The sequence below is a fragment of the Balaenoptera musculus genome, chromosome 4 (genome assembly GCF_009873245.2).
Source record: "Balaenoptera musculus isolate JJ_BM4_2016_0621 chromosome 4, mBalMus1.pri.v3, whole genome shotgun sequence".
Taxonomy (NCBI): Eukaryota; Metazoa; Chordata; class Mammalia; order Artiodactyla; family Balaenopteridae; genus Balaenoptera; species Balaenoptera musculus.
Genome location: NC_045788.1, coordinates 54,831,094 through 54,854,580, shown reverse-complemented (window position 1 = coordinate 54,854,580; position 23,487 = coordinate 54,831,094). Strand labels below are relative to the sequence as shown.

Genomic DNA, 23,487 nt, shown 5'->3' with positions numbered 1-23,487 from the left:
ACACTCAAGACAGTACATCTGTTAGCTTCAGAAGTTTCCTCCTACCCCTTTGAAATCATTCCCTTCCCCTTCCCCAGGTAGCCACTGATAGTCTTTCTGTCACCAGAAACTAGTTTACATTATATAAATAGAATCACACAGTATGTATTCTTTTTGTGTCTGGTTTCTTTTACTCTGCATAATTATTTTGCATTTCTTTTGATTTATGAGTAGTATTCTATTATGTTGATATACCAGTTTATCAACTTACCTGTTGAAGCAAATTTGAGTTGTTTCCAGGTTTTAGCTATTACAAATAAAACTGCTATCAACATTCATGTGCTTATCTTTTTTTTTTTTTAAACATCTTTATTGAAGTATAATTGCCTTACGATGGTGTGTTAGCTTCTGCTTTATAACAAAGTGACTCAGTTATACACATACAATATGTTCCCATATCTCTTCCCTCTTGCATCTCCCTCCCTCCCACCCTCCCCATCCCACCCCTCTAGGTGGTCACAAAGCACCGAGCTGATCTCCCTGTGCTATGTGGCTGCTTCCCACTAGCTGTCTATTTTACATTTGGTAGTGGATATATGTCCATGACACTCTCTTACCCTGTCACGTCTCACCCCACCCCCTCCCCATATCCTCAAGTCCATTCTCTAGTAGGTCTGTGTCTTTATTCCCGTCTTGCCACTAGGTTCTTCATGGCCTTTTTTTTTTTTTTTTCTTCCTTAGATTCTGTATATATGTGTTAGCATACTGTATGTACTTATCTTTTTATGAACTTGTGTTTTCATTTCTCTGTGTAAAGACCTAGGAAAGTTATGGCTAGATATATGGTAGGTCTGTGTTTAACTTGTTAATAAACTGCCCAACTGTTTTACAACGTTTATGTTTTCCAAACTGGTTTACATTCCCAACAGCAGTGGGTATTCCAGTCCCTCCATTTCCTTGCCAGCACTTGGTATGTGGTCAGTCTTTTTAATTGTAGCCACCCTAATGAGCGTGTAGTGGTTCCTCACTGTGGTTTTCATTTTCATTTCCTAATGACTAATGATGTTGAGCATCTTGTCATGGTTTAATTTACCATCTGTATGTCTCCTTTGGTGAAGTATCTGTTCAAATCTTTGGACTTTTAATTTAACTTTGTTGTTTTCTTATTATTGAGTCTTGTGAACTCTTTATATATTCGGGATACAAGTCTTATCAAGTATTTACAAATATTGTCTCATAGTCTGTGGATTGTCTCTGCATTGTTTTGACAGTGTGCCTCAAAGATCAGATATTATTAATGTTGATGAATTCCTTAATTTATTAATTTGTTCTTTTATGTATTGTGCTTTCAGTATCAATCTAATATGCTCTTTTTCTTTTTGCTTGATGTAGAAGTTGGGGTCACTGATTTGAGACCTTTCTGCTTTTCTAATGGGGATATTTAGTGCTATAAATTACTTCTAACTACTACTTAGTGACATCTCACAATTTTTCAAATGTGTTTTCATTCAGTTCAAAATACTTTCTGGAGTAATTTTGATTCCTTCTTTGACCCATGGGTTATTTAGAAGTGTGTTAATTTCTGAGTATTTGGAAAAATTTTAAAGATCTTTGTAATATTGCTTTCTAATTTAATTCCATTGTTCTCATAAATGTCATTTAGGTCAAGTTTTTGATAATGTTCAAATCTTTTATGGCCTTTACTGATTATTCTGTCTACTTATACCATCTGTTACTGAGAGAGGGGTATTGAAATCATTAACAGTAATTGGAAAATACAATAATTTCTATTTTCTTTGAAGCTCTGTCGATTTTTACTTTATGTGTTTTGAAACAATGTTATTAGGGGCATGAACGTTTAGGAATGTTGCAACCTCATGTTGAATTGACCCCTTTATCATTTTGTTAGTGACCCTCTTTTTTTTTTCCATTTTATTTTTTGTGCTCTGAAATCTACTTTGTCTCATATTAATGTACCCCCTCCAGTTTTCTTTTGGTTAGTGTTGGCATGGTATATATTTCTCCATGCTTTTACTTATCTATTAATTTTGTTATATTTGATGTATATTTTATGTAGGCATCATATATTGCTTGTTCATTCAATATCAACATCTGCCTTTTAATGGCAATATTTAGGCTATTTACATTTAATGTGATTATTGATAATGATTGCATTTAAATTAATCATATTTCTATTTATCTCATCTTCTTTTGCTATTTTTCCGCTTCCATTTGGATTAATTGAGTATTTGTATGATTACATTTTTCCTCCTTTGGTGGGTTATTAACTGTAAATCTTTTATTATAATGGTTGCCTTGGGGTTTATAGTACACATCTTTAACTTACCACCATCTACCTTCAAGTGATATTTTAAAGGGATTAAATAATAAAATTTTTTACCCATAGTTACCATTTCCAACTCTTCATTCCTTTGCACAGATACGTAGTTTCATCTGGCATCATTTATTTCCTGCCTGAACTGCTTTAACATTCCTTATAGTGTAAATCTCATGTTGATGAATTCTTTTTGTAGGTATTAAGTCTTCATTTCACCTTCATTACTGAAAGATATTTTTGTTGGGTATAGAATTCTGGGGTTGACAGGGTTTTTTTCTTTCAGTACTTTAAAGAAAATGTTGCTCTGTCCTCTTCTTATTTACTACTATTTTCAATTTGAACTTGCTACCATTTTTATCCTTATTATTCTTGTCTTGTTTTCTCTGGCTGCTTTTAAGATTTTTCTCCTTATAACTGATTTTGTGCAATTTGCATATGTTGTGCCTTGGTTTCGTTTTCTTTATGTTTTTTGTCCTTGGAGCTTCTTGGATTTCTTCGTTCATAGTTTTCTTTAAATTTGAAAAATTTTTGACCATTATTCTTTAAAAAATATTCTACCTCCTCCCCACATTTTTTTTTAACTTGAAATTCTGATTATGTTTATTAGTCTGCTTGATGTCCCATAATACACTGGTGTGCTGTTCATTTTTTTATCCAGTCTTTTTTTTTTGCATAATCTCTGCTGTTTTCAAGTTCACACATCTTTTCTTCTGCAACATCTAATCTACAGTTTATTCCATCCAGTACGTTTTTTATCTCACATGTTTCAGTTTTAATCTCTAGAAGTTTCATTTAGGTCTTTTTTTACATCTTCCATGTTGCTACTTAAGTATTTGAACAAATCATATATAGTTGCAAGTGCTTTAATGTCTAGGTCAGTTTTTATGATTTGATTTTTCTCTTCATTTTGGTCATATTTCCCTGCATCTTTGCATGCCTTGTTACTTTTGATTGGAAGTGAGGCATTTTGAATTTTATGTCGTTGGTTGCTGGATATTTCTGTATTCTTATAAGTACTTGTGAATTTATTCTGGGACATAGTTAGATTACTTGGAAATGGTTTGATCCTTTTGGGTCATGCTTGTAAGATTTGTTAAATGGCAGTGAAACAGTGCTCGGCGTAGGGCTATTTATTTCCTGGTACTGAGACAAGAACCTAGATGTACTCTTACCCCAGTATTCCATGAATCAGAAGGTTTTCCCAGTCTTGAGTATCAGGCATTGTTTCTTCTAATTCTTTTGAGTGGTTCTTTCCCAGGTCTCAGCTAGTATCGTCAGATACTTGTGCTGATTAGTACTCAGCTAATTGTGTGAATAGGGCCCACTGCAGGTCTTCAGAGTTCTTTCTCTGTCTGCATAGCTCTGTCCTTTCTAGTACTGTGAATTCTAGCTGCCTTCAGTTCTCCAGGTTTTGAGCTTTATCTCTTCTGCTCAGGAATTTCATTAATCTCTTCCTAGGGAGATTCCTCTTCCCTGTGCCAAGATCTGGACATTTTTCCAGATCATATGTTTGAGCAGTTATAGAGGCACATTGTTGGTTGATTTCCCTTCTCTCCGGAACTGCGGTCCTTTATTGCCTGGTGCCCAGAGTTCTGAACTATTATTTCATATATTTTGTAATTTTTTTGGTTGTTTTGGGCAGGAGGTAAATTTGGTCCCTGTTACTCCATCTTGATCAGGAATGAAAGTCTACCATGCTTTTTAAATTACCATATTTTAATTCCTGTACTGTATTTTTGTCCATATACACTCTTACATAAAGCATAAATCATGATTATAGATGAGTTAACCACTTCATATTCATTAGGATGGCTATAAAACATAACAGTGTTCACGATGATGTGGAGAAATTAGAATCCTTGTACTTTGCTAGTAGGTATGTAAAATAGTACAGTCGTTGTGGAAAACAGTATGACAGTTCCTCAAAAAGCTAAATAGAGTTACCATATGACCCAGCAATTCTGCTCCTAGGTAATTGAATTGAAGGTAGGGACTTGAACGAATTCATGTCCGTCAATGTTCATAGCAGCATTTTTCACAGTAGCCAAAGGGTAGGAACAACCCACTGTCCATTAGCAGATGAGTGGAAAAACAGAATGGGTCTCTATATACAATGGATTATTATTCAGCCATAAAAAGGAATGAAGTTCTGATACATGCTACAATACCAGAGAATTTGTACATGTTATGCTAAGTGAAATAAACCAGACATAAAAGGACAAAGAGTATGATTCTACATGAGTAGAATCTAGAATCATTCTGGAGTATGATTCTAGATATTTCAAGAGTATGAAATGTCTAGAATAGGCAAATTCATAGAGACGAACATAAAGATTCAAGGTTACAGAGGCTGGGAGGAGGGGGAAATGGAGAGTTACTGCTTAATGGTTACAGAGTTTCTGTTTGGGGTGATGAAGAACTTTTGAAAATAGTGGTAATGACTGTACAACATTGTGAAAGTAATTGATACAACTGAATTGTACAGTTAATTAAATGACAAATTTTATGTTATGTATGACCACAATATTTTAAAATTATTAATGTAATATACTAAAAACCATTGAATTGCACACTTTAAATGGATGAAATTTATGATATATGAATTATATATCTCAATGAAGCTTTTTAAAAAAAAAAAAAAAGCAAATGAATATTAAATGCCTTTTTTCCCTTCCCTCATAGGTTTGTTACCTTTCTAAATTGTGAAGGATGCATGGGTTAACCAAAAAATAAATCAGAATTGGAGGACGCAGAAATTGAATCTTAGCTCCAGGAATTTTTTTTTTTTTTTTTTTTTTTGTCTGCACTGCACGGCTTGTGGGATCCTTGTTCCCCAGTCAGGGATTCAACCGTGCCCCTTGCAGTGGAAGCACGGAGTCCTAACCACTGAACCGCCAGGGAATTCCAGCTCCAGGAATTTAAAAGATTGTGTAACCCTAGGCAAATTAACTTTTCTTAGCCTCTTTCATCATGTGTAAAATGAGACTAGTAATAGTAAACACACCTCTCACATATTACCTACATAAAAATACGTTTTATGTTAAAGATGTGTTTTTATCCTAAAGAACTCGTGTTACCTAGACTCATTTTTATTTATTTTTTGAATTTTATTTTATTTTTTTATACAGCAGGTTCTTATTATTTATTTTATACATAGTAGTGTATACATGTCAATCCCAATCTCCCAATTCATCACACCACCACCCCCACACCCCCGCCCCCCTGCGCTTTCCCCCCTTGGTATCCATACGTTTGGTCTCTACATCTGCGTCTCTATTTCTGCCTTGCAAACTGGTTCATTTGTACCATTTTTCTAGATTCCACATATATGCATTAAATATGATATTTGTTTTTCTGTTTTTGACTTACTTCACTCTGTATGACAGTATCTAGGTCCATCCACGTATCTACAAATGACCCGATTTCATTCCTTTTTATGGCTGAGTAATATTCCATTGTATATATTTACCACATCTTCTTTATCCATTTGTCTGTCGATGGGCATTTAGGTTGCTTCCATGTCCTGGCTATTGTAAATAGTGCTGCAGTGAACATTGGGGTGCATGTGTCTTTTTGAATTATGGTGTTCTCTGGGTATATGCCCAGTAGTGGGATTACTGGGTCATATGGTAATTCTATTTTTCGTTTTTTAAGGAACCTCCATACTGTTTTCCATAGTGGCTGTATCAGTTTACATTCCCACCAACAGTGCAAGAGGGTTCCCTTTTCTCCACACCCTCTCCAGCATTTGTTGTTTGTAGATTTTTTGATGATGCCCATTCTAACCGGTGTGAGGTGATACCTCATTTTTAAATTTTAGGAATAAATATAAAGTAAGGAGGTATGGGTTCTTAGATTATACCAATCTGTTATCATTGTATCTTATGAGCCAGGCATATCACAGAAGTATTAATCATATAACTCATATGGCACCATTCCCCAGCTTCCTCCACTTATCTTTACCTGGTTATACAGTTTGTTTTTGTTTTGTTCTGAACCTATTGGTGTATTTGTTTGAATGCTGTTTCAGATTTTCTCAGCCTCCTATTTAACATTTTGCAGATGACTCTCTACCAAATTAACACCCTGGTGGAGCATGACAGATACTTGGCTTTCTTCATAGCATTTTGTTATACTTTTAATTGTCCTTTAAATTAGTTAGATTTTCAGGCCTTTCCCCCCCAACTTCTTAACACTATAACAAAGTATTTACCAAAGGAACATTTTGTTAAAATAGTTTTTTTTTAATTATATCTTAATGCATTTTTGACCAGAGATGTATTACAGCCACAGGCGTTAGTTTCTACAAAAATCCCCCTGGTCAGTAATGTGTTAAGTAATATTTACTGTGAAAATGAAGGTGTTGTCACTGAATCCAATTCCAAGGCACAAAAACAAAATCTAAACCAAGTAATCCAAGAAAGGGAGGAATATACAAGGAAACAGTTGCGGAAGTACTGGAAGAGTGAAAAATAGAGGAGGATGAAGTAACTGAGTTTAACAACTGCAGTAAACCTAAGACTGTAGAGGAGAAGATAGGATCCAACTACCCAGTGGGGATGGGAACCTCAAAGGAGAGGCTGCCTGCCAAGAATAGGTACTGTGGAGCAATCATAGTCACTGCCAAAGACCCAGTCTGAAAGAGAGAGGACCACAGAAATTGCCCGTCTGCCTTCTTTCTCCTGACCTTGGACTCTCGACAGTATCTTCCCCTGAATGAGCCCATCTGGAAACCTGCAGGCACAGAGGCCTGGGATATGTCATTTGCAAGAGTCAGCCCCCTGCGTGTAGAGCATAGCAGGGCAAAGCGTGGTGAGGAATGGACTGAAGATAAGCTGACAGCCGAATAGGATGGTCGTCTGCGTTGCTCTAAGAAGTTGTGATGCACACAAACAGCAGCAAATCAAACATAGTGCTGATCACAGTGGGCCTGTGTTTTTGTTCACTGACTGATTTAGTTGGGATTCTCCCAGAAGCAGGATAGGAAAGAGAGAAGGAGCCGAGAAAGGGAGCAGTTGCTGGTGAAGAAGGTCCAGGCTCAACCTGATCCAGGCAGGGCTCTGGAGTGTTTGTTGCACCTCAGGGTTTTCCTTATCTTGAGCCAAGGGCGCTTGGTTTTTGAATCTCACCTTTCCCCCCAACTACCTACTGCCTACTCTAAATCCAGTGTTTTTGATACGCTCCTATTGCTTAACCCAGTTACTTGCTACATTACCTTAATCTGCATTGCTAATTATAGAGAGGCTTTGCACTTTGCACCAGGGGAAAATGAAAGGAAAGAATCTTTAATCATATCAGAGCTAAAATAAGTATTAAATGCCAGCCAGCTTTTGGGCGTCTGAGGTTTTAAATTCAATGATGTAGATTTTAAGAGGTATTTGACAAGAATCACTTAGAAGAAAAATGTATTTGCAAATCATGCAATATTCCATTTATCAGTTGAGTAGACAGTGGAAATGATACTTATTCAGTGTAACGTTTGTCTAACTTGTAATTTACAAAGTATTTTCCATACATATAATCCAGCTTGATTTTCACAATATCCTTGGATACTAAGCTTAAAGGTTTTATCCCCATTTTTAAATTATTTTTAATTTTTTTGATTTTTATAAATTTATTTATTTATTTATTATTTATGGCTGTGTTGGGTCTTGGTTGCTGCACGCGGGCTTTTTTTTTTTCTAGTTGTGGCGAGTGGGGGCTACTCTTTGATACGGTGCGCAAGCTTCTCATTGCGGTGGCTTCTCTCGTTGCGGAACACAGGCTCTAGGCGCACGGGCTCAGTAGTGTGGCGAGCGGGCTTAGTTGCTCCACGGCATGTGGGATCTTCCCAGACGGGATCAAACCCCTGTCCCCTGCATTGGCAGGCAGATTCTTAACCACTGCGCCACCAGGGAAGTCCCCCCATTTTTTTTAGAAGAGCAAAATAGCATGAGAGGTGACTTGCTTAGGGCCCACTAGTTAGGGAGTAGTAAAACAAGGCTTCTTATCCATTGAACACTCACAGAATTTCAGAAACAAAAGGAGGTGTAGCATCACATTTAATTTTATCATTTTGCAAATGAGGAACCAAGAATCCAGTGCTAGTAATTTACAGGGCAAGCTCTCAGGAACCCTCATCTCCTGGTGACCAGGCCAGTGTACTTTCTATTAGGCTGTGTCTCACATGGAGACAACCAAACTGAAATGTATTAATATTTGTAATATTTAAGTACTGTAATTTTAAAAATTCTATTAATACCATAAAAAGTATAAAGTAAAATATTTTAAGTTCCTGTTAGCATACTTAATGTCTAACCGTGGTTTAAAACTAAAGCTCCTAGATTTCAGTACATGTGGAATGAATGCAAACCTTGCCTGTTTTTCTTTTCAGCGCCAGCATTGGATGTTGATTGGCAGAGCAACAACACCTTTGCTTCTTGTAGTACAGATATGTGCATTCATGTCTGTAAGCTAGGACAAGACAGACCTATTAAAACATTCCAGGGACACACGGTGAGAAACCTTTTTTTCCCTCCTTTAAAGTGATTATGATGAATAAGTAATGTTTCAGAGTGGTTTTGAAGTGTGCATGTTTAATACCCAAAGAACAACCAAGTCTGTGAAATGAAAATGTGAATGTTCACTGTTATTTTTAGAATGAAGTAAATGCTATCAAATGGGACCCAACTGGCAATCTCCTGGCATCCTGTTCTGATGACATGACTTTAAAGGTAATTCAGATAGTGGGGAGAAATGGGGTTGAGGAGTTACACAGTGTGGCTGCTCTGGCTGTTTTAAGATTGTTTAGAATGTCTCTCTTATAGTTGGGAATTATGATACTGAGGTTTGTACTATTATAAATTGTCTTCACTATTAGGGAGTCATATATTGGTACAATTAAAGGTTATTTGCACATGTAAGGATCTGACTCACAGATAGCAAAGATCTTTGTAGGATTCATGGATTTGACTGAAATTCTGAGAATTGTGTTAATTGGATTTTGTTGTGGTGTGAGTATATATCACCCTTTCTGGGAAACTGATATATAGTAGATATATAGCTTAATTGGTGAGTGAGTATAGTTGGCATGTCAGTATTCACATCTCAATATGAATTTATGTTTTTCTTGTTGCATAACTGAAAGCAAAAACTAACACCTAGCACCTATGCATATGACATACCAAAATTAAAGAAGAAAGGCATTTTGAGACAAAGAACAACATAATACTAATCTTCAAAATTAATGAAGCTTGCACCCTATGCTTCACCACGTTAACTGTATGAAAATAATTTATCTTTGACTTTACAGTGCCAGTGACTGCAGACGTGATGACCCTTATAGATAGGATAATCATGAAGGAAAACTGCTTTTCCTCTTCCCATGAACAGACTAAATGTAACCTTGGTAACCTGGTGGTTTTTTTCCTTAAATACCTGCCGTTTTCAGTTAGATAGTTTTTTCAAGCCTGGACTCCTTTGTAAACGTTGCTGGTAAAAATGCTTTTCTTCACACTCTTGTTTGTGAGATTACTTTGCGTGCACATGCATTATGCTTATAAAATGAAAAACTTCTTCTGGAACAGAGTATGGCACATACGAGGAAATGAAAGAAGGCCGGTGGCTATAGAGAGCCTACTGTCAGGGACTGAGTTGCAGCTAGAGAGAGAAGTTTAAATTAGAAAGTGTTAGAGAGCTTTTTTTTAGTTCTAAGAATAATAAAAGGTCATAGAATTTTAAAGCAGAAGCTAGAAGGATGGATAATGTCTAGTGAAGCCATATTTTGAGAACAAGGAACAGCAGATGAGTGAGAAGATTATGTCCAGCTTGGACAGTGCCTTTGAGTCATGCAAGTGGAGGTGCCAGGTCAGTCTGATGCTCAGAGAACAATTCTAAGCCTGACATAAAAAATTTGGGAATTCTCAATAGGTGGGTAGTCATTCAAAGCCATGGGCATGGACAAAACTGTGTAGGTGGAAATGTACAGAGTAAAAGAAGAGGAAAGCTTAAAAAAGTCTTAAGAAACTCTAGCATTTAGCAGCGCAAGAGGAATGAGACTCCAAAAGGAAATTGGAATGACCTCAGTGGAAATGGTGTGGAGAGAGAAGAGTATTTCAAGGGGGGTGATGGATGAGAGCGGTCAGTGTTATCAGTGCTATCGAACGCTCACATGAGATATCAATACATTTTGGAAACATACCTTTTGGATTTATTTACATGGAGTTATATATACCTAGGATACAAAAACATGATGTTATTGCTTCATTATCTCATTAGTTTCATTGCAGAAGTGTGAAGCACAGCTAATTTTTGTTTCTTCGTCAGTACTTGGGTTTGGTGTATGTGTGTTTGTATTTGGCAAGGTTTCCCCCCATGTCTTTACTGAATGATTTTGTTAGAAATACTGTTGGTGTAGATTTCTCTTAATTTTTGCTCAAAAATAATATGAATTATTATTTAACCTGTGTATTATTTAACCTATGTATACATAGGCATGTTTTCAACTCTAGAAAGGCGTATTCTCTACTCACCATTTTAACTTTACTGCTTTGTTACTTTTCACAGTTTCTTGTATGTGGTGAATCATTTACAATTTCTGAATTTTATATGGGAAGAATACTTGACATGACATCTACTCTTAACAAATTTTTAAGTGTACAAAACAGTGTTACTGTCCGTAAGCACAAGGCAGTGAGGCAGATCTCTAGAGCTGAGATTTTATGCTTGTTGATTAGCAGCCCCTCCCTGCGACCCCACCACCTCTGGCAACCACCATTCTTTTTTTTTTTTTTCTTTTCCATTATGTTTTTTCTTTTTTACACCAATAATTTATTTTTTATTTTTTTAACATCTTTATTGGAGTATAATTGCTTTACAATGAATGGTGTGTTAGTTTCTGTCCTTTATGGTTTATTATAGGATACTGAATACAGTTTCCTGTGCTATACTATAGGACCTTGCTGTTTATCCCCACTATTCTTTTCTTTGCTTTTATGAGTTTGACTCTTAGATACATCATGTAAATGGAATCATGCAACATTCGTCCTTAAAATTTATCCATGTTGTCACGTATTGCAGGATTTCCCCATATGTTAAGGCTGAATAATACTCCATTGTATATATATGCGTTTTCTTCATCCATTCATCCATTGATGAGCACTTAGGATGTTTCCGTATCTTAGCTTTTATGAATAATGCTGCAGTGAACAAGGGCATACAGATGCCTCTTCAAGATCCTGATTTCGATTTTTTTTTTGATAAATACCCAGAAGTGGAATTGCTGGATCATATATAGTGGTAGTTGTTAAAATTTGGGGGAGCACCTCCATACTATTTTTCATAGTGGCTACACCATTTTGCATTCATTTATCAACAGTTTACAAGGTTTCCAATTTCTCCACAACCTTGACAACATTTTTAAAAATTTTAATAGCCATCCTAACAGTTGTGAAGTGGTATCTCATAGTTTTGATTTTCGTTTCCCTGATGATCAGTGACATTGGGCATCTCTTCATACACCACCTATTGGCCATTTGTGTATCTTCTTTGGAGAAATGTCTATTCAAGTCCTTTGTCCATTTTTAAATTGGGTTATTGGGTTTTTTGCTGTTGAGTTGTAGGATTTCCTTACATATTTTGGAAATTAACTCCTTATTGGATATATGGTTTGCAGTATTTTCTCCCATTCCGTAGTTTGCCTTTTTACTTTATTGATTGTTTCCTTTGCTGTGCAGAAACTTTTTAATTGTATGTAGTACCACTTGCTTTTTTTTGCTTTCATTGCCTATGCGTTGGTGTCAACATGAATCATATTATATTTATCTGTATGTTGCTTATCTATTTTCTCTTCCTGATTGCAAAATAGTTCCTGATTCTAAATTCTAAGAGGAATTTATAATGTAGATCTTTTATTTTAAAGGACAGCATAAAAACTAATGCCTTAAACATTGTAGGATCATTAACTGAGGAACTTACTGAATGTTGAAGTTTGTACCATCTGAAGCTATCAAAAGTAATCTTAGAACTACAGTTAATTGAATCCTGAAGCCTCACAATAGTGAATATTTAGAAAGGACTTGAAGCTAATTTGTCATTTTTAAAAGATAAATATTAAATATATTCTACACTTTAATTTATTTGTATATATTCTCTTGATCTCTATAATTATTGTTCTGGTTACACTGCTATATTTTGGACTGGCAAGATAATATTATAAAAGTACCCTTTGTATGGAAAAATAATTACATACATTTTTCCTTTTTGCTTAGATATGGAGTATGAAACAAGACAACTGTGTCCATGATTTGCAAGCACATAATAAAGAAATTTATACTATCAAATGGAGTCCAACAGGGCCAGGGACAAATAATCCAAATGCCAACCTCATGTTAGCAAGGTAACATTTCTGTTTTGCTTTTCCTTTATGAGTCTTTTACAAAGAAAACCTCTTATAAATATGACAGAAAATTAGGAAAAATTCCATGAAATGGGAATGTATCCTACAAGGAATATTTTTTTTAATGGGAACCTTTAGACACAGAGTTTTATTATTATTTTTGGTCATAATGGATGTTTGTATCTGGAGATATCAAATAATTTACTGATAATATCAAATATTGATTAAAACCCAAGTAATTGAGGCATAATGCAATCACGTTTTTTCAGCATTTAAAAAAAATAAGTCAAAAACATATTTAATGTAGCATTTCAAAACTGTGGGTCAGTATAAAGGAGTTATTTAAAGAGTAAAGGAATACAGTGAATTAGCTCATTTGTGTTTTCCAGTTTACAGACTTGGAGATGCCCTTAATGAACCTGCCATTTCTCCGATTAGCTTTGTTTCCAGAACACTTTCTTCCTAACAGCACAGTCTGCTTCTCATGAGGAATCCGTGGCTAGCTGTTAGGAATGGCTGAATATTGTAGATTGGGGGTGGGGCTGAGAGTATTTCATTACTTATAAAATCTTTTTTTTTTCTCCCTTGTCAGTGCATCCTTTGATTCTACTGTTAGATTATGGGATGTAGACCGAGGAATTTGCATCCATACTCTGACAAAACACCAAGAGCCTGTGTACAGTGTAGCTTTCAGTCCTGATGGCAGGTATCTGGCGAGTGGTTCTTTTGACAAATGTGTGCACATCTGGAACACACAGGTATGTCCAAGTTAAAACAGTCAAGTATTCTTATATTAGTAAGAAGCATTTGTCTAAACAAAATTTTTTTTAGTTTTGGTTGTCATTTTGTGTCATTAATTCAGTTCTTCGTTTTTATATGAGCACTTTTTTGGGGGAATTTACAGCTAAGTAAAGATCGAAACCAGCTGAAGTGAGATTTTCATAATACGGACCAAAATTTAGAGTCTCTGTTTTATTTTTTCCAACAGTTTTGCGGACATGAAATGTGAGAGTTTAAGATGCATTTATTTAGATAAATGATACCATTTCTTTATTTTCTTAAAGAATTGTCTTTGGAGAAGGTATATATGAGCAGTTAAAAAAATGTGTTAAAGGACAAGGTTTTATGATTGAACACATAATTTATCAGAAGCGAACTTAAAACTATGTACCACCTTTTTAGGGACAATGCTACAGAGATCCTTTCTTAAAAATGGAGAAAACAGTTTTGTTGCTTTCATTATTTTAATCTTTTCAGTGTTTTAGTTTTTACATGCCGAATATTTTTTCTTTAATATCAGTCACATGGCTCTCCCTGCCCCACCCCCTGTTCAAAAATCAGATCTTTGCTGCTTGTATTATAAGCACAATAAGTTATTGTGGGTTGTTTCTCTTTGTGTTGCTGACCACCATAGTTGGTCAGCCTATTTTGCATAATTCATCATTTTCCCATATTATTTTTGATTAAGTTATACATTCAAATGGTCTCCAACACCCTCCCCCCATTATGAAAAGGTATACACTGAGAAGTTTTGCTCCCATTTTTTTCTTGATCCTCTACAGATAACTATTTTTATCGGTTTCTCTTTCATTCTTCTTGAGGTTTTTTGTAAATAAAAGCATTATGATTCTTTCATTTTATACTCCCACTGTTTTATTTTTTCATTTATATTATACTCCCTTAGAATTGGTTTTTATATATGGTGTGAGGTATAGTTCTAATTCTGTCTTTCTTTATGGATCGCCAGTTTTCTTGGCACTATTTACTGTCCCTTCACTGTTTCAGAATGTCACTTCTTTCATATACTATGTTCTTGTATGGTTTGTTCATAGATTCTCTTGTATTCCATTGATTGATACATTTGTATGTACCTGCATTGTTAGTTTAATTTTAATGACTGTAACTTTGTTATTCCCCCTCATTAAGTCTTTTTTTTTTTTCCTTCAGTAGAGTTTTATAATTTCTTCATAAAGATCTTCTTTTTTACAAAATGTATTCTGAGATGCCTTATGGATTTTATTGTTACCGTGTATAGCATGTTTTAAAAAATAATATTCCTTTTACTTACTGGTGGTTGCTCATGTCTGGAACATTATGAATTTTGGCATGTTGATGTTGACGCCATCAAACCTGCTGAGCTCTCTCATTACTTCTAATTACTTCCCGGCGTGCAGGATCTTAGTTCCCCGACCAGGGATTGAACCCGTGCCCCCTGCAGTGGAAGCATGGGGTCCTAACCACTGGGCCATCAGGGAATTCCCAATCTTTCTGTTTTGATTGAATAGCAGAGGCTTTATAGATAATCTGCTGGTTGTATACATTTTCCATCACTCATTTACTCCATTTTGAGTAAATTAATTTAAAATAAAATTTGGGTATAGAACTGTAGAGTTCTAAGGGAAGATACTGCCAGACTTCTAAGGGCATTTGAGTAACCATACTGTTTTGTTGTATCACTATTGTGTATCAAAATGTCATTTTACTTTTTTTCTTTTAAGTTTGAAAATAGCAAAATGCATCTTATGAGTTTTCAGTGCAGGAGAAAGTAATTGTCTTTTTGTCAATATGTACATCCAGTTTTTTCTTTCATTACTTGGATGATATGTTACCTAAGCATTTGACAGTTAAATTGTTACAGTCTGGTCAGAACACAGGTTTGAGTAGATGCTGAGGGTCCTTTGGCTTTTGTTAATGTGATTAGCTCTGGCTTGTTGACCATGCTGTTTCCGTTCAATTATAGCCTGATTCAAGCTTAGAAATTGGTAAGTACTATTGAAAGACAGTGTCGGTTTTTAACCCCAAAGTTGACAATCCTGTAGATTTTACACTCTATACAACAGCCTATCTTAGATCTCGTTGGCGCCACTCCATTCTCTTCTAATTAACTGTAGATACTTAAGGCCTCCTGTACTCTGTGCTTTTTCATTAATCTCTTAAATTGTGAGAAATTTTAGGTAGGAGGGAAACAACAGTTGAGACTTCCCATTGTGATCTTCTAGCCTAGTGATTAGCTTAGGGCTAGCTGTCTCAGAAGCTTATGTCTTGGTGCCATGTTGTGTTTAGGTAGTTCTGCTACTTCCAGTTTGAGTTTTTTAGTTCACCATGAAGCTGAGAGATACTTTTCTGGTTTGTCAGGACAGAACACTGGAAGCATATTTTTCATTATTTTTCATTTCTCACAGCAGAACCTCTGACCTTTGCCCTGTTTAATAACTGGTTTCCTAAGAGAATACATTTTTGTACTAAGTTTCAGTTATTGAATGGCAGCTGAATGATTTTGGTTTCCATTGCGGAAGGAATAAAATAATTGAGTTATATTTATGAGTAGGCTAAATTGATGATGAAATTGGTAGTGTTCATGGTTGTACTTTGTTTTCTTTTAACTTAAAAACATCTTTCAATAATAATGTACATATGCTCTTTTAGCTTCTTTTATAATTCTCCTAGCTTAGGGGCACTTCTGGGGTCAAAGAGACCAAAGATACCTTAGCTAAGAATGGTTATCAGTACTGGAGAAGCCGTGTGTGTGTGTGTGTATGTGTGTGTGTGTGTGTGTGTGTGTGTGTGTATGATCTGTTGAGAGCAGACTAGTGCTGTCTGTTTGTGAAAGGATCATCATTTTATGTTTCTGGTATTTCAGAACTTGTTTATTTTGAAGTTGAAGCTAAATCCTACATTGGATTGCTAGAAATAAAGCCATATAATATTTTTACCTCAGTATTTGGACATATATAATAATATATTATTTTTAAGATTCCGCTTCTCATTATTTTAGACAGGTGCTCTAGTTCACAGCTATAGGGGAACAGGTGGAATTTTTGAAGTTTGTTGGAATGCAGCAGGAGACAAGGTTGGAGCCAGTGCATCAGATGGTTCAGTAAGTATATAATGAAGTGTTTCCAAAGGGGGTGTGTGTGTGTGTGTGTGTGTAAGAAAGAGAGAAAGCATAGTGAATAAATGTGGCTTGTTGTGGTAGTGACTACAAAAGTGTTCTTTTTAAAAAATAAATTTTATGATATGGGTATTGACCTTTTTTACTGAAGGCTCTATACTTTTCATGTTCATTTCATTCAGATAATGTGAACAGAATTTAGGCTATCTTTGCCAGAAGAGTGCCTTCATAATCAAGAAATGGACAGTTATTTTTAGTGTACAACTTCATCCCTGAAATTAAGTGTAGCACTGTGAGAGAGACTTGAATTTTTAATGCCTATTTTTGCCTTCTCTTCCTTGCAGAAGAGTGTTGGTGGCCCAGGGAAGGGGAAATAGAGGCAGTTGGGTCTGCATTGAGGAATGTGTGATACCAAGAGACTTTCAGGATGAGGTTGGCCATGTATTCACAGAAATACTAGTTACAGCTTCTAAAGTTCTGAAAGCAAAGGGAAGATGGAAAGGGGATAGCTATTAGCTGTTTACTGAAGCAATAGCTTAATGTAATGTGTAGTATCTTTCATTAAGATCCAAGAGATAGAAAATGGTCTATTTTGAGTATATTTTTTCTACTTTTTAATTAACAGAGTAAATCTTCAGCATGTTAGCCATGGTTCTTCCTCTGTAGTATTAGCCCATGGTTGTTAACTCCATCTACTTTCAGACAATTTATCTGGTTTCTGTTGGTGCCCATTGCTATGATTACTTTTGTTTTACCAGTTTCATGAACTTGGAACTAAGAAATAGATTCCAAACTGTATAAAAATGTACAATGAAATTCTTTACACACTGGTTGATTATTTTAATTTCTTACAGGTTTGTGTATTAGACCTTCGGAAATAGCGCTACTAGTTGGAAGCCATGGACCGACTATGAATGTGTATATAGCCAAAATGACTGTCCCCGACCCAAGTACTGCTATAGTCCCACTTGAACCATGGCCAGTCCACTACAGCCAAATCTAAGAGAAATATATACATACAGTGTATATAAACAAAATTGCACCCTGAAGATGACAGAATTTTGTCACAGCTTGTGAATTCTGTTCACCAAGTGCTGGAATCTAATCTGCTGTGCCCCTAAAATAGCATTTAGAAGTTTTGGATATGAAAAACAGAAGAGAGAAAAAAATAAGCGTTATAAAAGCAGCCCATACATGTACGAGTTTTTGGATACTAATGACAGCCTTGTTTCTCCCCTTTGAATCAGCAGACACCATGGATTATATTCTTTTTTCCCTTCAGTAGTTTAGCAGTTTGTATGTACAGAGAAAACGGACTTACAAAAACTTGCAGCAGTAGTTTGTTCTTGCTTTTAAACTTTGTTTTTGGTTTAGTTTATGGATGCATGAAGTAAGGGAGTGAATCAGTTTCTTGTTTATATTTTTTTCACCTTTTAAACAAAAAATTCTTAAAAATATTTTAATGCATTCTTTTGAAGAGATAGATGTTTGGTACATTTATGGCTCCCAGAGCATATATTCGATTGGTGCATGTTGTAGAAGGGGGAATTGGAAATTAAATGGAACTATATGACTTTGGTCATGTCAATCTGTAAGACACATCAGTAAAAGGGTATTATGCTCTGTTTTTTGTTTTTGCTTTTGCTTTGTTTTTTTGTTGTGAGGTTTTTTTTGTTTTGTTTTTTTTCTCTTTGGTTTTTTTGTTTTGTTTTTTGGTGATGTGGCTTAAATGCAATAGTTTCTTTTTTGGGACATATTTCTGCCAATTAAAGACTAGAAGGGCACAAAGAATTTTTTAATACCATAGAGAAGATGCATAAAAAAAAAAATCTTCTTGATGTCTTGTAGCCATAACTAAATTATGGTTAAAATGTGCACTATTGTGAAAAGGAGCAAAGTAGGTTTGGGTTTTTTGTTGTTGTTTGTTTATTTGTTTCTTTTGCTTTGTTTTTTAAGAGATTAAAATGTTTCTGGATAAGGATTAGCTTCTCAAAGTGTCCATCATTCTGTGTAGAAGCTTAAATATGTAATGTAACCAAACTCCAGTATTAAAAATCTCTCATGTTATTTTTCTTTTTACAAAGCAAGATAACAACATATAACACTGCCATTACATGGCAAAATGTTTGCTACCTTAGTTTAAAAACAATCTTTAAAACAAAAGACTTGCTTCAAGGTGTTTTCACATAGCAGTGATTCAAAATTTTTTTAAAAGGTATAATTGCACTAACCTCCCTGCTGCTCTAATTCTGCATTTGTGGTACTTGTGACTACATTTTTTCAAATAATAGATAGATTTAAGCTGCTATGTTTTGTTTTTTCAGTAATCACTACTATATCACGTCTTTTACTCTGTTTATAATATCACATATTTTCTTAAAGGTATAGGTATCAGATCAGAAACCTCCTGTGCTCATGCAACTAAAAGCTAAAATATACAGAATCTACAAATGATAGCATGGGGCTATGTTTATATGTGTGATTAACAAACAGGGTTTGTCATGATTAATGTAATAATCCAGAAGTGTCGATTTTGAAGAGAATAGTTGTCAAATTTATGTCTCAAAGATTTTAATTAAGGAATATCATTTATTATCAAGCCTGGCAAATTTATAACACTATCTCTGTCACTAATTATTTTGAAGCTTTTACTGCTAAAATTTTAACCTATGTTTTAAGTAGAAACTGATTTAACCCAAGTAATGCAGCTTTGATTTTCAGCATTTGTTGTTTTGCTATTTTTACAAAACAGCATTGATTGAAGCAAGTCTTGGTTTCACTAAGGTAGGATAGCATTTGCTATTGGTAAAGAGAATAAATACACTTAATTTCACAATACATTGTTGTGTGTACCCCAGTTGTTGTTAGTGGGGACTATGATACTGTAATAATATTTTTTAAAATTTACATCCAGAGAGGCAGTCATTCATGATGGTTTTGTGCCAGCTGTTTTTAGGGTTTTCGATCACATTATAGGTATTTAGAACTATTACCCTGTGACTTATGTAGGAAACCTAATATGCTGAGTATCTGGCACTTGAAATCCTGCTTTTATTGCTGGAGGTCCACATCTGTGGTTGACCTCTGTTGTTGTTTTAAAAAAGTAAATAAAATTTTAAAAATCTGTGCAATAATTTTTAAATGTGCTCCCAGGAATAGACACAAATGTTTTGAGTATGTTTAAGCTGCATTTTCCTTTAGCGATGCATTTGTCAATTGCACTGAATTTAAATCTGAAAGTCAGAGGTGATTATTGATAGTACTTTTTGTATTTTGATATGGACAATTTATTCATTTGCATACAGTTATTGACTTCTTTTCCCCAGCTGATTAAAAGATAGTCATGAAGTTCTGCAGTATAGCTGCCAAAATAGACAGCTACATGTTTATGGTGTTGTCATCTTCTCTGTTTTTTGGGGGTTTTTTTGGTTGTTGTTGTTTGTTTTTTTTTTTTATCTTTAGCTATTTTACTTAAGCATAATAGCCACAGTAGGACATATAAAAGATTATAAATACAGAGCTTTATTATCCTGAAGTCTTGGGTCTTTTAAGTATAAACTATCAGAAGGGTATCCATTTTGTAGGCTTGGGTTCTTTGTGAGCATACAGTTACTTCTTTTTGCTGCTGTTCTCACCATCATCATTGCCTGCTGATGTGCCACGATGCTGCTCCGGTAGACGTAAATAAGATTGCCTCTAATTTGAGCAGTAACATGATCGTAAGAGACCAAGTTTCACAGCCTGTAAAGTTCTATTTTTGAGGTTCTTGCTTATTTTTCCTTCCTTTTTTTTTTTTTTCTCTCTAAGAACTTATCTGAAGATCTACTGATTCCAGTAGATTTTCTGTGGTATTCATTATATATCATTGTTGTATAGGCTACTGTAAGAAACTTATAAGGAAAAATAGAAAGGAAAACTTGAATGAATAGAATACTCATTGATTAAAATAGAATAAGGAAAGAGCAGCTGTCACTCTTAAACATCGTAAAGGAATATCTTTTTTCTTCTCCATGTAGGAAATCCCCTAAGTTCTTAATATTTGTTCCATTCCCAATTTCCTGTCATTGATCAGGTACCATCATTGACTTTCAAGTGACTTTTAGAAGTGGTTAACTTTTAATTTCCTAATGGGTCTTAGAGTGTATTGAATTCTGTTTTAGTTAATTATTCTCTAGGTAAGTATGTTTTAGGATTAAACACCTTTTACAGATACTGAAAGTGCCTCCTTTTGTGGTGTAAAAAACAAATTATGGTGCAAAAAGTAATCATTAGATTGAATTACATGAAGGTTTTTTGCTTTTTGACATATAAAAATGTCAAGAGAAAGGCCAAAGATTTGTACTTTTTCACTTAACTTATAAAGCACTCCTTTTTTCCTTAAACTTATTTCTGTCAAATTAGATTTAATGAGAGAGTACTATTTTTAAGGAGCTATCTGTTTATGTAGAATGATTTTGTTAAGAGTAATGTAAACTATTACTGAGTAGAGGCCTGAAGAGGAGTATGCATTTTTGCTGTTTAAAGGAATCACAAATGACCATTCTTATGTCAGCAAAAATGTTAAGTTTTACTAGATAAGTAGAAAAAATAAATCTCAAATGCAGTGCTATTTACTCTTTTCAGACAGTTTTCATTTTCTTAAGCACATTGTACATTTCTATAGAACCCGCATTTATTCTCACATGCTAAGGACGGTACTTGCATTTGGTGAATTACTGTTGACAGTTTCCACAGAAATCCTATTTCAGTGGACCAACATTGTGGCATGGCAGCAAATGCCAACATTTTGGGGAATAGCAGCAAATCTACAAGAGACCCTGGTTGGTTTTTTGTTTGTTTGTTTGTTTGTTTTCTTCTGAATCAGCAGGGACGGAAGGGGAGTTAGGGAAGTTATGAATTGCTCCTTCCTGTAATAGCTCTGACGTGTCACATTCAATATCAGTTTTTTTTTTTTTTTTAAACGTGATTCTAATTAAATGTAGAAGAGAGAGCAAAAAAAAAAAGAGAGAGTGTTCACTTTTTTAATACACTGATTTAGAAATTTGATGTCTTATATCAGTAGTTCTGAAGTATTAATAGCATTCTTTATTTCTGCCTTTACGTTGACAGTGTTGAAGCAGGGTGAATAACTAGGGCATATTTTTTTTTCTAGGAAGCTGTTTCATGATGTTTTCTTTGGAGTTTCTGGATAAGTTCAAGAAAACATTCTGCATGTTGTATCTAGTCTAATGTACTTTTCCATCTCATTACAAACAAAAACAGACAGACTGCATTTTGTAGCTCTGTAATCCCTAAATACAGAAGTAATTTTCTTCTTTCCTGACTTTGACATTGTAGCTATAATGTTCTAATTTTGATTTTTACAAATCCTTTGGGTCTAATTCTGTGAGCCTACTTATAGCACTGGATTAAAATGTCTGCATCATTTCTTTAGTTATCCAGTTAACTTTAAAACTGTTGTACAAGTGTAAACCAGCCCATGACAGTTTTTTGTACATGTTAAAGAACTTTATTGTTCAGTTTTCATGATTGTTATGTAAGGAAGACTGATATAGATGTTCTATGCTGTCCTGGACCATGTTAATTACACTTATGATGTATTTTGGTTCCACATCACAATGATTTGTCCCCAATGACCCTTTTCTCCTTTCTAGGCACATTTTTTGTTGTTGTTGTTGTTGTTGCAGTTTCCCTTTGCATTGTATTGCTTTGACAACTGTAATTTGAATCAGATCTGAAAGAGGTCCAGAATAAAATATATTTTGATATTATGTTGGCTGTGTACATATATAAAACCTTTGATATCTATGTAGTTTGTATAGACTATTTACTAGTCAAGTAAAGGGAGAGGGATGCTATTTCTTGTTTACAATTTCTTGTTTACATTTTATTGCAATTACTCCTCCAGTGTTCTTTTGTAGAATAAACTTTTTTGCTCTGAGTTAGCCTTCGTAACATATAGCATGTCTGTTCTCCCATACTGTTGTTACCAGTTGTAACAACTGCCATCAGAACCCAAACCACTGTATTTCATAAATATATTGTTTTACAAGATAGACACTTTAAGCCCATAGATAAAATTACAAATTTTACTATTTTATTACTTCTCATAGGAGATAAGATTTTTTAAATGAAGGGATTACTTACTATTTTTATTAAAGACTAATAGAGCATTTAATCAGCTAAGGAATAACAATTACTTTTGAATTATTTTAAAAAATCAATATTGTACTTAGAAGACATTGTTTCACATAAACAGAGACAGATTCATTTGCTTAGAGTGCATTTGAGCACAAAACAATGTGTACATGTTGTTGAAGATTTTTAGGACAGGGTGCTCAACATCCTTAATGCCCTTTTTTCTTCATAGAAACCTATTATAATTTAATAATTTTTTTCCTTAGCTAGTGGCTTATGTTGCTAACAAACCTTATAATCTGTGAGGAAAGATACTAGGCACCTTCCAGTTTTAATTAATCCCAACTCCTTTAGAGTTACCTAGAGACTTTTTTAAAGAATCATTGAGCATATTTTTTTGTTTTCTTTTGTTTTTTTTAAAAACTTGTATTCTCCAGGTCTTCTACATTTCCCTTCCATTACCTTAAGTATAAACTACTTATGGGCATATAGCCTTGTCATGTTTTATTAAATGATAAGCTACTGCAGTTACTAGAACTTTCTGACAGCCTTTCATTTTCAAAGGGTTAACTTTTATTGCATGGCATAGATTGTTAATACTGTTCTGCATTTTACACTTTCTCCAAAAGTGTTGGACAACTAAGGATTATAATCTGTATAAGCTTGAGGTAAAACAAGTGCAGAAGGGGTTATCTGAAATTTCCTAGTTCTTAACACTTTACAGTAGCTCAGATTTCTTACCTATTATAATACATAGCAGGTCAA

General features: G+C 34.6%; 1 protein-coding gene across 7 annotated transcripts in view; it reads left to right on the top strand.

Annotated features, from left to right (window-relative positions):
- TBL1XR1 (TBL1X receptor 1) overlaps nucleotides 1-22,355 on the top strand; it is a 176,833-nt gene extending 154,478 nt beyond the window's left edge. For all 7 annotated transcript variants that reach the window (XM_036849951.1, XM_036849954.1, XM_036849957.1 and 4 more), the window contains 6 exons: nucleotides 8,691-8,812; nucleotides 8,956-9,030; nucleotides 12,565-12,692; nucleotides 13,285-13,450; nucleotides 16,468-16,569; nucleotides 17,439-22,355. In XM_036849951.1, the coding sequence (XP_036705846.1) occupies nucleotides 8,691-8,812; nucleotides 8,956-9,030; nucleotides 12,565-12,692; nucleotides 13,285-13,450; nucleotides 16,468-16,569; nucleotides 17,439-17,465 (620 nt within the window). In that variant the 3' untranslated portion in view covers nucleotides 17,466-22,355. The remainder of the gene's footprint in view (nucleotides 1-8,690; nucleotides 8,813-8,955; nucleotides 9,031-12,564; nucleotides 12,693-13,284; nucleotides 13,451-16,467; nucleotides 16,570-17,438) is intronic.
- The last annotated feature ends 1,132 nt before the right edge of the window (nucleotides 22,356-23,487 follow it).